This window comes from Arvicanthis niloticus, chromosome 6, assembly GCF_011762505.2.
Source record: "Arvicanthis niloticus isolate mArvNil1 chromosome 6, mArvNil1.pat.X, whole genome shotgun sequence".
NCBI classification, from domain to species: Eukaryota; Metazoa; Chordata; class Mammalia; order Rodentia; family Muridae; genus Arvicanthis; species Arvicanthis niloticus.
The window spans coordinates 44968286-44981731 of record NC_047663.1 but is presented as its reverse complement, the minus strand read 5'-3'; the positions used below and the strand labels follow the sequence as shown (position 1 = coordinate 44981731).

General features: G+C 42.4%; 1 protein-coding gene across 1 annotated transcript in view; it reads right to left on the bottom strand.

Moving 5' to 3' along the window:
• Window positions 1-7902, bottom strand: part of Cpd (carboxypeptidase D) — a 67110-nt gene extending 59208 nt beyond the window's left edge. Inside the window, exons 1-2 of the mRNA XM_034504955.2 lie at window positions 7072-7902; window positions 1272-1519 (exon numbers count right to left, since the gene is read on the bottom strand). Of these exons, the coding sequence (XP_034360846.1) occupies window positions 1272-1519; window positions 7072-7817 (994 nt within the window). The 5' untranslated portion in view covers window positions 7818-7902. The remainder of the gene's footprint in view (window positions 1-1271; window positions 1520-7071) is intronic.
• Between the last annotated feature and the right edge of the window lie 5544 nt (window positions 7903-13446).

Sequence of the window (13446 nt, the reverse complement as noted above, 5' to 3'; positions counted from 1 at the left end):
ATATAGAATATTTATTTATTTTGGTTTTTTAATCTTTTTCATTATGTAATATATTATACAAAGATTGGTTTATTTTTATAAAACATACATATGCAGTATACATAAAGGATATATATAAAAGTAAATATTAATATGTATTGAAGCCAGGCAGTGGTGGTGCACGTCTTTAATCCCAGAACTTGGGAGGCAGAGGCAGGCAGATTTCTGAGTTCGAGGCCACAAGGCCAGACTGGTCTACAGAGTGAGTTCCAGGACAGCCAGGACTATACAGAGAAACCCTGTCTCAAAAAAACCAAAAAAAAAAAAAAAAAAAAAAAAAAAAAAAAAAAAAAAAATGTATTGGAGTATATAAAACATAAGAATTAATTAAATCTATCAGTGTAGATAGATTAAAAAAAAAAGTGAAGATATTTTCACCGAACACTGTTACTGTGTTAATTACTCCAAATCAGATTTCCTAATGGTTACTTCCTCCATTTTTTATATTTGCCATTTTCTTTTTTGTGAAATTATTTGACCTTGTTTGTGCATTTTATTTTTTTGTATTTTTTTATTGGATTATTTTATTTATTTACATTTCAAATGTTATCCCCTTTCCCGGTTTCCCCTCTGCAAACTCCCTATCCCATCCTCCCTCCCCCTGCTTCTACAAGGGTGCTCCCCTACCCACCCACCCTCCTGACTCCCTGCCCTGGTACTTCCCTGTACTGGGGCATCGAGCTTCCCAGTACCCAGGGCCTCTTGCTGGCTCCCGCCACAGGGATTCTTAACAAGATCAAATACAATGGCTGAGCCTTGACCAGATTCTGGATTTGGAGAAAAAAGAACTACAATTCCTTGGTGACAAGAAGGGAAATGAACTCCAGGCAGCATGTGGATGATAGCGCTGACTTACTACTGATCTCTCAGGTATGGGAATGGTGCCTGGCAAAAGAAAGTCTCTGTGCTTGGAAGAACAAGCACTGAGGAACTTGAGAGGTCTGTCAGCAACATATGTTCGAATGGTCTGGGGAAAGAATGTGGGGGGGGGGCATGTGTATGTGGGGAGGCAGAGCATATGGGGTAAGAGAACAGCGGGTGAATTTAAATGGAGATAGTACATATTTCTGTGCTTGTCTTTAAATGCTGCTGTAGTTTTGGAAACTTCAGACATACAAAGAAATAACCTGTTTGAGAACTGAAATTCCACATTCCCTCTTGCATTCAGAATACATGTAAGAAAGCTAAACCAACAGAGGGAAACACAACAGTGTCAGTGCTTTGCTGCATACCTTCCACGTCATACCAGTGTGCACCGTTCGTGATCCCATCTTTGAAAGTCTCGTCTTCATCTCCTGGACAATGGGGTTCACCAGTTTTCATTATAGGGTGGTTAGAAGCATAAGCTTTTGCCAAGTACCTAAAGACTTCATCATCGGAGGTTTTGCTATAGATTCCAGTGGTCTTATGCTCCGGAGAGTCATCAAAAGGATAGCTTGCTACCACTGAGCCACCATGAAGATTTCCAGAAAGCACAAACCTTTGAAAACACAATCAAATTACATATCACCTTTAAAAGACACAGAAAATACCAAGCATTTAAAACTTCCATAGGATCTTTCAAATAAACTCGGGTTTTTTCTTCCCTTTTTTTTTTTTTTTTTTTTTTTCATTCATTCATTCAGTCAGTCCTCCTGAGGACGAACCCAGGACCTGGGCACATGCTAGACAATGACTCTATGCTCCAGCTCCACAAATAAAATACCTATCTTGGGGCTGGCAGGATGGCTCAGTGGATACCTGCCACTAAGCATAGTAGTGCCCTTCAATTAATCCTCAGGACCCACAATAGTGGAAGGGAGAACTGAGTCCCAAAAGTTGTTTTCTGACCTACATCCACACATATAAATACATATAAAAAGTTATTTAAAATTGCAGAACTAAAGATATAGCTTAGTGGCTGAGTGCTTGCCTAGTATGCATAAGCCCCAGGTTTGATCTTCAGCAATCAATCAATGAATCAATCACTCTGCTTTTACATTTCAAGTTAACTATAAGTACTTACATCATTGAATATGTTGCTGAATAATGCAGCATTAACTAGTATTTTAGGAAGTGTCTTACATGAGGTATTTCAAATTCATTAATTAGATTGACCTTCAGGAACTTGCCAGAATTCAATCTTATTTTTTCCTACCTACAAAAGTGACAATTTCATATAATATAACCTGGAACTTATGTTTCATAATGTGTCAATTTCATAGGAAAAGTGGCTAATATAATAAATACTTGTTGAATACAAGAGGTAAGTTAGTAACATTATGTTCTGTATACTTACTGCCCAAAGAAAAATTTTAGGATAAGACATATAATTTAAAACACAATATATTTTATCTGATTGCAGTTTCACAAAATCCTTATACCAAATTATATTTTTAAGAAAGATGCAAAGTTGAAAACATTCAGGAAAAAAAACCACCTGATACAGTGAGCTTCTATCAGAGAAAACAATACAGAGCCATCCTCTGCTACCCCGAGGTTTCTGCCTGGGCCAATGGATAACAAACTGACACAGACAACGGGGTTTCTATTGAAAAAAAAAATTCTACTTGGGGTGAGGGTGGGTTCTGGGGACCAAACAAGCCATGCTCGTTAGCCACACACCCTAACACTGAGCTACAGCCCCAGCCTTATTTCTACTTCTAAGTGAACCACTAATGAGGTCCAATTTATAGCTACAGAAGATCACAAGAGCTCCCTCTGAGAAAACTAAAGGCACGCGTTCTCTTTGCACATCCTTCCCTTACGTAACAGTTCAAACCATTACTACAAATAGAGATTAAATATTTTCTCTTTACATTATGACTAGAATTCTCCTGTGCCTTGTTTCTTGTAGTTGTAATAAACTGACCTTTTGATAGTCTAAACATTTCTCTTTATGTGCTTGAAAGAAAACTAAAATTATCAAATGTGTAATCTGAAAGGCTACTTTAGGCATGATCAGTACCATCTCTGAGGTGGACAAACAATGAATGTTGTTTATAACAGAAGGGAGAACTTAGCCAAAGATGATAAAGACAATTGATAAAGGGGATTAGTTTAAAATGAATACAGTTTTCATCAGTGCCTTTCCAGACACCAGAGAACGATCTTCAGTGTAGCAGCATTGGTATACGCTCTGGAGCTGGGCAAATGTCCCCAGAGCTGTTATCCAACAGTAATGTAATCAGAAGTCATTGCCTCTAAATCCCCATGTCTATCTCATCTATAAAAGGTGACTACTCGACCCACCTCTCAGAATTGTTACAACTACTAAAAACAACACACAAGAGACACTGAGCACAACTGCATGCCAGCTTCTCAACAGATGTCCGTGTCTTTGGAGCTCTCTAGCATCCTGGTCAGAGTTTGATTCTGCTTCTGACTGGCACTGCCACTCCTTGAGTGACAGAACAACACAGGAACAGCACAGGTTGTCACACTCCAGCTTTCTAATTCCACCTAGCTAATGTCTTAACCATTTACTTTCTGGTTGTATTTCTAAAACAACGAGTTTTTTTTTTTTTTTTTTCCTTCCTCCATTTACTTCTAGTTCAGGCACTTCTTTAACAACAAGCACTTTTAAAGTATTAACTATGAACTAAATACTACTGCAGACATTAAAAATACATACCAGCAACAACAGAAGAGCCCTGGATATTCTGTGAAAGTGAGGTGTGCTACTTTACATATTTTAGGTTAAAACTCTACTAAATGAGAGATCCTTTTGTTCAACGCTGTTGCAATATTTTTCAGAAACATCATCAAGAGGACCTGATGTTTCAACCACTTTTACAACCAGGAAACATTAGTAATCTATGAGAGTGATTAAATGTGATTCTCTGTATTCTAATTACAGAGTTTTAAGATACAATTTCACTCTTCTGGGGACAATTTCAAAACAAAGCAATACCTGCCATAGAAGCCTTAAGACTACTCCTTAGTATCTTTGTCAAAGCAGCTTTGTGTATCATTTCCAATCTTATTTGAAAGATGTTTTAAGATTTCCATTCAAATCCTCAAGTGTTTGACTTCAGTATCATAAGATTTAAAGAAGTTACTAAATATACCATATTAAAATAGGAATCTTTATATATTTTAAAAATTAACTTCTAAATTAACTTAATTATATTCTTCCTATAGCCCTATAAACAACCTCTTTTAAATGGAGAATTTAAATAACAATAAAGACTCAAAAAATATATACATCAATATACAATATCCCTCAAAAATAATCTGTATCCACACCCAACATGATAACATTCTTTATAAGTGTAGCAAAGGTCGGGATGTAGCTCAGCGGTAGAATACTTTCCAGGCCCTGAGGCTCAACCCTCATAAACCAGAGAAATAAGTCTTAGAGTTTTAAATATTCAAAAATAATAACAAAATTTTCTTTCTTTTCTCCTGTACCTTTCAGCTTAGAGCCCCACATAGATAAGGAAGGCACTCCACTACTGAACTGTAAATGCCAGCAATTAAAAACTTAATATGCACTGGAAGGTAGTGTTGGACACCTTTAATTCCAACTCTTGAGAAGGAGGTGGATCTCTGAGCACAAGGCTTAGCAGCCAGGGCCGCACACAAAAACCCTGTCTAGAAGGGGGGGGGGGGGAGGAGAGAGAGACAGAGACAGAGAGAGAGAGACAGAGACAGACAGACAGACGGAAGGAGAGGACAAGGAGGAGGAAGAAGAGGAGGAAGAGGAAGAAGAAGAGGAAGAGGAGGAAGAGATGAGAAAGAAAAGGAAGAATCGAGCTGAATGAAAAGTTTTCATTTTAATATTCCCTCCCATCCACCAATCTCTAATTGTGCTTCAAATTTTATTTACATACCAACATCCTCCGTTATTAATTAATCATTAAAGAATGTGTATTTTGAGTTCATTTTTTAAGACCTAAGCTATGCATTTTCCTTTTTTATTAGAGTTACATCTGGGGGAAAAAAAAACACACAAAAATTTGGGATTGATGAATCATCAAAGTAATCTGCCACAAGACAGAGTCTGAGCCCTAAGCTTTTAAAAACCTCACAAGCACCCATCAACAAGCCAACAAGACCCTGCTGGGGACTCAGGATTACTAAATCATACTAATTTGGAAGAGTTAAGCAGAGTGTGAATTTTTGCCTTGCGACTGTCAAAACAGTCAACAGTTGTAACAGGACATTTTAAACCCCCAAGCAATCAATGAAAGAGTGCAGTTGATAGATTTCAAAAAAAAAAAAAAAGCCAGGAGTATCTCTTAAGTTTGGGGTCAGCCTGGTCTACATGGTGAATTTCAGGCCAGCCAAGACGACATAATGAGACCCTGTCTCAAAACAACAACGAAAAATAAAATAAAAAGCCCTGCTTGCCATAGCACCTGACAGTTTGTCATATCAAAATCAAATTTATGCAGATGTTCAGAGGTCTGACATGGTCAAAGAGAGGAAATCATCCTAGAATGTTTAAATGGATTAAGCATCTACAAGAGACCGTCTACGCACTAGTAAAGTAAAAGGCAGGTGATTAAAAACCATCTGGAACTATCATAATAAATGTCCACAAATTTTTCTAGATTTCATAATATATGACTGAAATCTTACAAAAGCAATAATTTCAGGAGGACAGTACGTAGCTCAGTTGGTACAGTACTTGTTAGCATGCACGATGCCCTGGTTTCAACCACAGGCTGGTAGTACATGCCTATAGACCAAGGCTGGTAGTACATGCCTATAATCCCAGCTACAGCGAGAGGAGGAAGAGCAGGAGCTCATGTCATACGTGGCTACATATCAAGTCCACAGCCTGGCTACGTAAGAAATGATTCCAAGCCTCACAGAAAAATGTCTTTCTTCACTTTACCTTTGGCTCATCTGTCAGTCAAAAAAACCTTCAACTCAAGATACAAAGATCATTAACTACTGCCCTCAAAAGCCTTACGAAGATATAAATCGAGAATATGCTGGCAAAATTGGCGCTTGAGAAAGGAAAGAGGTACAGGTTTCAGGTTTACTTCAGACATTTCCATCTGGAGTAAGTACCATCTTCCTTCAGTCCTTCTTCCTCTTACTATTCATCTCTGAAGAGTCAGACCGTAGCCTACCTCTCCAAGAGACAGGGAGCCTTTAGTTTACCGCTCATGTACATTTTGTCATGGGGAACAGTTTCTGTCAAGTTTTAATGGAGTAAACCTCTCATATATATTTATAACACGCTCTTGTGACATACTAGTTTCTGAAGGTCCTAATACTTCTACTTTTTAACCTTTTAAAACCCCACACAGTGCTTAAATGTTACCGATATGTTACCGATGTAAATGACTGGCTGTACTACCCCAATACGCAGGTGTACAACTGGCATCAGAAATGAAGCACTTCTGACCTGTGGGGGTTTCCCCATATTCCATGCTCCCCTAAGCAGAATCAGAAGTTAAGGCAGGAGAATCGGTTTCTGTCCATTATCAGAGGAAGTGACTGGGGGCGTTGTTTGCTATTTCTAAGCTACATTCTGTCTCCCTGGCAGTGGAGCACTGAGTAACCAGGCTTAGATTCTCCGAGTCTAGTCAACCAGTCTGCCCCTCAATTTCCCCGTATGCAAAACAAGAGTATGAGTGGTGTCTAGAGGATATGAGTGGTGTCTAGGTCGCCCGGTTGTGGTCAACATCGAGTGACATAATGCAGTCACAGATAGTGCTTGCTACAGCGCTTCTAGTGATGACACTGGCAGCTTAGCTACATCATGAAGGTGTTAACTTAGGAACCCTTAAACTCTCACCCATTGCTCATAAACGATGGTCCTTCAAAAACAGGGATAGAATGGCAGGAGAAAAAAAAAGTCTCCCCTCAGGCTATGCCCTGCACAAATAACTGCCACAGGCAGGCTTCTTTACATTTAGCAAGAGGAGGAGGTGCTGCAGCCCGTTCCAGTTACAGGGTGTCTGTCACTCTCCACATCGACTGTCCCCGACCTGGTAAGCATTGTTTGAGCGCCTACTGATTGTCAGAATAAGCCTCCTGGCCTCGAAGGCTCACGCTCACGTGGGTACCAGAGCAGACTCAGGCAACACTTACTTGTTCCTGCGGATCCAGTCGATGAGGGCGCGCACCTCTGGCACCTCATCCAGGGAAGGTGGTTCGCCGGTGCTGAACTGGTCAGGAAAGCTGCGGTTGAGGTCGCGGCCTCGGCTGTTGTCACGGCCGCTGGTCCCAGGCGGGCCGCTGTCGCCGAGGCCGCAGTCACCCTCGCGAGCGCGTTCGAAGCCATCCGGGTTCAGGCTGGGCAGCAAATATACGTCGGTGGTGTTGAGCAAGCGGACCAGGCGCGGGTCCCCGCGGCGGTAGCCCGACGCCAGCTCTCGGGCCAGGTAGACCAACACCTGGCGTGACACCGTCTCGTCGCCGTGCATGTTACCCACAAGCTTTACCTGCGGTCGGCCGGGCAGCAGCGGCCCCGCGGCGTCCAGCCCCGCGGCGGCGGTGGTGGGCGGCGGCCCCAGGCCAGCCGTGAGGCGCAGCACCCACAGCGGCCGGCCCTCCACCGAGCTGCCGATGCTGAAGAGACGCGCCAGGCCAGGCGGCCCCGCGGCCGCCGCCGCCTCCAGCGCCTCGCCCAGCGCCGCTTCGTGGTAGTAGTGGTCAAACTGGCCCTCGGCCGCCTCGGAGCCGCCGACGGTCGTCGTGGACGCCTCAGCCTTCTTGATGTGTGCCGCCTGGGCCGAGCTCCTCAGTAGCAGCAGCAGCAGCAGCAACGGTGGTGGCGGCAGTAACCGCAGGCGTCCCAGCCGCCAGGGCGGCCGCTCATCCCGGCCGCTCGCCATCTTCCAGCAACGCCGCTAATACGGCTCCGCTCCAGCGGCTCCGCACTCCGGGCGGCGGCGGCGGCCCGCCGGATCCCCTCCGCGCCTAGCAACCCCATCCCGCCCTCCAGCCTCAGCCAATCGTAGCCCTGAATGCTTGGGTGTCACGCTAAGGGGCGGGGCTTTCCTTAAAGCAGACGATTTTCCCTCTGGGCGTGTCTTCTCCACTCCAGTCCCCAGGGACTTTAGTCACGTTCCTTTCCTCCGCTAAGGTTCTCCTCTTCTGTCTTCCCGCCTCCCTATTTCCTCTTCTACTTCTCTCGTTTTCGCTCAGTCTCTTCTTTGTGGCTTCTCCTCTGAAATTCTCTGAGAGCTTTTACTACCCCCTTTCTTTGTTGCAGCATTTCTTAGCTACGCTTTAATGCTTTAGAGTCGATAATTAAAAGAATCAAAAGGTTCCAAAGATTCAAGGACTCCTGAGAAAATCAGGAAGTTAGAAAAAATCTCGACCTCCTTGAAGAATCAGACCTCCTTAGTCCCATCTCCTTTGCACCTTTTTATTCCTCGTCATGAGTTCTGCCTCGGCTTGAGCCCATCTGCCTGCATGAAATTGAAGAGAATGAGGCACCTAGCACACCTTATAAAGCAATCAATTCTATTTTTGATTTGTCGTGTGACTAGACGTTTCCTTTATAAAGTGGAAACTGCCATAGTAGGCTCCCTCTGTGTTAATGTAGTCTGTTTCATTGGACATTTAAGAGTGTTGGACTATAACTATCTTCTATGTGTGCTGGTCTCGGCTCTCATTGGGGAGATATCATTTTTAGTAATCTCACCCTTCTCTCACACTTCTTTTGAGTAGGAACATCTAGATCACCTCTGTACAGCCATAACTATAGTTTTGGAATGCTGTCTTTAAGAGATAGATTTGGCATGTCTAGAAATACCTGCTTGGCAAGTGTAATTCCCCCAAGGTATTTGGATAAGTCCAGAAAACCTAACCTTCCAAGTAGGGTTTAATCACTTTAGCTTGAAGAAATTTGAAGTTTGGCAATCCATTTATCAAGTGTGAAATTCTAACCCATCTAACAACATAATTGTGATAACCATTATTATTCCCTTCTTTCAGTGCTAGATAATTTGAGGTCTCTTTTTTGAACTCTAATTGAATCCTCGTAGGGCCAGTGGAATTCACTGATTACTGAGTATTTATTGAATAACTGGTGTATGTCAAAGCTAGTTGCTGGGAAGCAATGCATTGTTTGCAGTTAGAGATCCAGTGCAGGGATGAACAATGCAATACATCTGTGGGAGCATTCCTGAAGAAAACCTCATTCAACCTGAGGAGGAGGCAACCAAGAAGACAGGGAAGAAGCCAAGAGGGGAGTGAAGAACTCTGGGTAGAAGGAGGAGCATGCACAGAAGGTTGCAAAGTTTTCAAACAGAGACTAGATGTTCTAGAATTAATTGTTTGTAGGTCCAGGTTACTGATGAAGGGGATCACAGATGTATCAATAAGAGAGCCAAGGATGGGTTTGAAGCTAATTTAGAAAAATCTCTCTCTGACAGTAACTTGAAGAATGGAATAGGCGATCTTAAACATGAGACCGACAAGAAGCATGTAATCCAAGAAGGCACTGAGTCCTTGAACAAGGGTGGAGCTGGTGGAAGTGGAAAGAAATGGATGCAAATGACTTTAGGAGTGAAATGGGACAGTTTCTGCCCACCCAGAAAGAGGATGGCAGGCTGGCTCCAAATTGAACATTTCCATGGTAACAGGCAGTGCTGTGTGAAACTATTCCTACAAAGACATGAACAAATGCTTGCTCACCCCAGATATGGAACCAATGACAGACCAAAGCAAGGATACCACTAAAATCCAACTTGGTAAATCAATGAATTTTTTGAGGTTACTTACAGGAGCAGAAATGACTCAAAGACAACAGCTGCATCGCCAAAAGCCCACTCCATATGAGTGATGGTTCATAAACTGGAAAACTGGAGGGCACTATATAACTTGCAGGCAGTACAACAGGTTGATGATGCCTCTTCCAGTCAATTCAGTTGGCTTAAGCATCCTCTAGACAGGTGGTCTCTGCATTCTCCCAGAGCCTCTTCTAGGTAGCTCAGTAAGTCTGAGAGTGCGTCTTGGCTGTCTTTAGTGCTTATATGCTTAGACAGGGAGGAGTCTAGTGAATCTGGTCAGTTTCAGGGACTTCCTGAAGCCTCTGAGGTGTTTATTTCCGGAGCTAATGGAGTTTCCTGCCAAGATGGAAAGTTTCTCCCCCTCCTTTAACATTCTGCACCTTAATATGTGTCCCTCCAAGATAGAAGGTTTTAGTCTTGAAGGAAATTGCTACACAACACACTGCCATTCTGGTTTTGAGAACACTTCTTCGTGTCCCATTTGTCCAGGCTGTATCATGCACAAGAACTGTAACTCGTCTGAAATAAAGCCCCATCTCCATGCAGAGAGACCCGCTTCTCCTCTGGGAGTGCTTGATCATTACACTGTGCATTTTTGCTATCACCCAAATCGGAAAAGCCCAAGGGACACATTAACATCTAATCAAATATTTCCTCCTCTGTCATTTTCTCTCTTCTTTGGATGGCCTTGCCAAGGTGGCTTCACCTAGAAAGGGTGGCTGAAACACAAATAAACAAGCATCAGTGGAATAATGGTATGTAACTTGAAGCGGTGCCCTCCCTGGCATCCTTAGGCCTCCCACAGTGCAGACCTGGGCTCTGAAAGGACTGAAGCCTTCTTCCTTCCAAGTACAACTTGGCCCTGTCATGAAACCCAAAGCTACAGACCAGGTCACTGCTCAGTGAAGGGGCATGGAGGGGAGGAGGGCTGGCTTTGTAGTTACCCACAGCTGAATACCGCCCTCTGTTCCAGAAGCCTGGGAGCTTGTGACAGGTGTCCCTTTCCTACTCCACCTCCCACAAAAGCATTGGCTCACAAATAACAAACTTGGAGAAAGCTTTTTAAAAAGTGGCTTCTTTTTTCACAGTAGCTGAGTGGTAGAAATCTGGATTTTAAAAAGACAGGGTAGAAGCTAGTGGATAGCCAGCCTATTTCATAACTACTTTCTTCAAAAGATTTGTACATAATTAAAACAGCATGATCTTACACTTGTAAATGTCTCATTGTCTGGCATAACACCTACACACTTATAAACTTAATATGACAGTCATTTATGGAGCACACAAGCTATTGAAATTTCTGCTTTGTGAGTTCAAGAGAATTGGAAGATGATTGGGGAAGATCTCATTTCTCCCAGAGACAGAATCTCCTGAGGGACCAGGAAACAGAGACATAACAAATGACAAGGACATGTTGTTGGGGCAAGGCTATAGCATGCACTTTTGCAACAACATGGGTGGACTCACAGTCGGAAGAGGTAGGTACTACTGTTTCCATTTCAAAAATGAAGACATTTTGTCACTCTGGGCAAACTCTAGAAATCGGGCTGTGAAAATCTGGGTGTTTGACCTCTGTTGCAGACATTGTTTCTATGTCATGAACTTAAAAACAAACACCTGCTTTTGGAATACAAAAGAAAAAGCATTGTGTTGAGTCAGAGAAAACCTCCATCATGCTGGCTCATTGGCTTTGATGTCAATACTGATTGAGTTCCTGTCCATCATTTTCTAGATTCTTTACCTTGAGCCCTAGTTCTCAACCAGTGAGTCGCAACCCCTTTGGGGGGCAAATGAAAACAGGGGTCACCTAAGACCATCAGAAAACCCAAATATTTACACTAAGATTTATAACAGTAGCAAAAATACAGTTAAGTTGCAACAAAAGTAATTTTATGGTTGGGGTCACCACAACATGAGGAACTGTATTAAATGGTTGCAGCATTAGGAAGGTTGAGAACCACTGTCCTTGAGCAAGTTTTTTTTATTTTTATGAAAATAAAATTTACATGTATAATACATAACAAAGCATCGTTGTGTCTGTGTGCTTGTGTGCACAAGTGCTCTAGGGGTTGAAACCACAGCACTGTGCATACTAGGCAAATGCTGTATCATCAAAGTATACCTCAAGCCTTGGTTTTGTTCTTAATAGTATTCTTTTTTTTTTAAAAGTTCCCAAACAGGAAAAAAAAAAAAAAAAAAAAAAAAAAAAAAAAAAAAAAAGATGGAGTAAAGCACTTCAAAGAGAGGGACCAGCAAAGTAAGTAGGGAATGATGATTAGAACCGAAAACTCACTAAGAGAGCAGTAAGGAGCAAAGCCATAAAGGTAGGATAGCCAAATAAGGAACAACTTAGAATGCCATGTAGAAGGCGGGGCTTGTGTTAGTCCACATCAAATAGAAAAGTTACAGAGCCATGTGTAAGGATGGTTTAGATAACCCTTTCGAAAGAATGCACCAAGTGTGTAGCTAAAGAAGGCCCCTTTAGAAAAGAACTGATTTGGTGATTTGGGGGCTGGAGAGATGGCTGTTCTTCCAGAGGACCCAGGTTCAATTCCCAGCATGGACAAGGTGGCTCACGGAGTCTGTGACTCCAGTTCCAAGGGATCACACTCCCTCTTCTGGCCTCCAATGGTGTTACATGCATATGTGCACATAAATACATACAGGCAAAACACCCATGCACATAAAATTATTTTTAAAAAGAGTGGCCTGGAAGGATGGCTTAGCAATTAAGAGCACTTGCTGTTCTGGTAGAAGACCCAAGTTTGTTCCTAGTACCTACGTGGTGGTTCACAACCACCGATAGCTTCAGTTCCAGAGGATTCAATGCCCTCATCTGACCTGGTACCAACTGGTACCTGACACACATGAGGTCCTTATACATGAATGCAGGCAAAACACTCATACACATAAAATAAATAAATCTTAAGAAGGGAAGTATTTGAAGGATGTTTAGGTGGTTGGGTTTACAAGGTTTAACAATTGCCTGGATCAGAACAAAAGAAGGAAGAAAACACAAAGATGAACAAACCAGTGAGGATGACAGAGTAGGTAGCTTTGCCAGTACCAGAGAAAAAGACTTCAGAAGAAAAGAGCTGTGTGTGAGGAGCTTGGGGATTGGGCTTGAGACCTTTCAGGTTCGAGGTGCTTGTGTGAAATCCAGAGTAGGTATGCATGTTCATTTGTTTGCTTTTTCTTCTGAGACAGAGTCTCCTGTAGCCTAGTTTGGGCTCCAACTCACTATGTGGCTGAGTGTGGTCTTGAACTTCTATACTTCTTGCCTCTAGATTTCTTGAGTTCTAGATTTGGGGTGTGCATGTGCGTGTGTGTGTGTGTGTGTGTGTGTTAGAAAGAAGTGGGAGCAATTTCTGAGGCAGTATCCCCAAAGTATGTCTTCAAGTGAGTTGAACAGGCTGGATGATGTCTAAGTACATGTGGCTAAGGTACTGAAGCCTGTCTCAATGCCTGCAGCTCTCTTCACAGATCAAACTTGCAACTCTAAAAACTCTCAGTTTAAATGTGAGCACACAACGTTCATTTATTCAACAAATATTTATTATATTTGTATTATATATACACCAGAAATAATTGACAGCAATAAACAAAATAGAGAAAAACATCTGGACTGGGGTTGTAGTTGACTGACAACCGGCTTACTTAGCATGCATACATGAGGCCCTGAATCACCATCACTACAAAAGGGATCCTTCCCCTAAGAGAACAT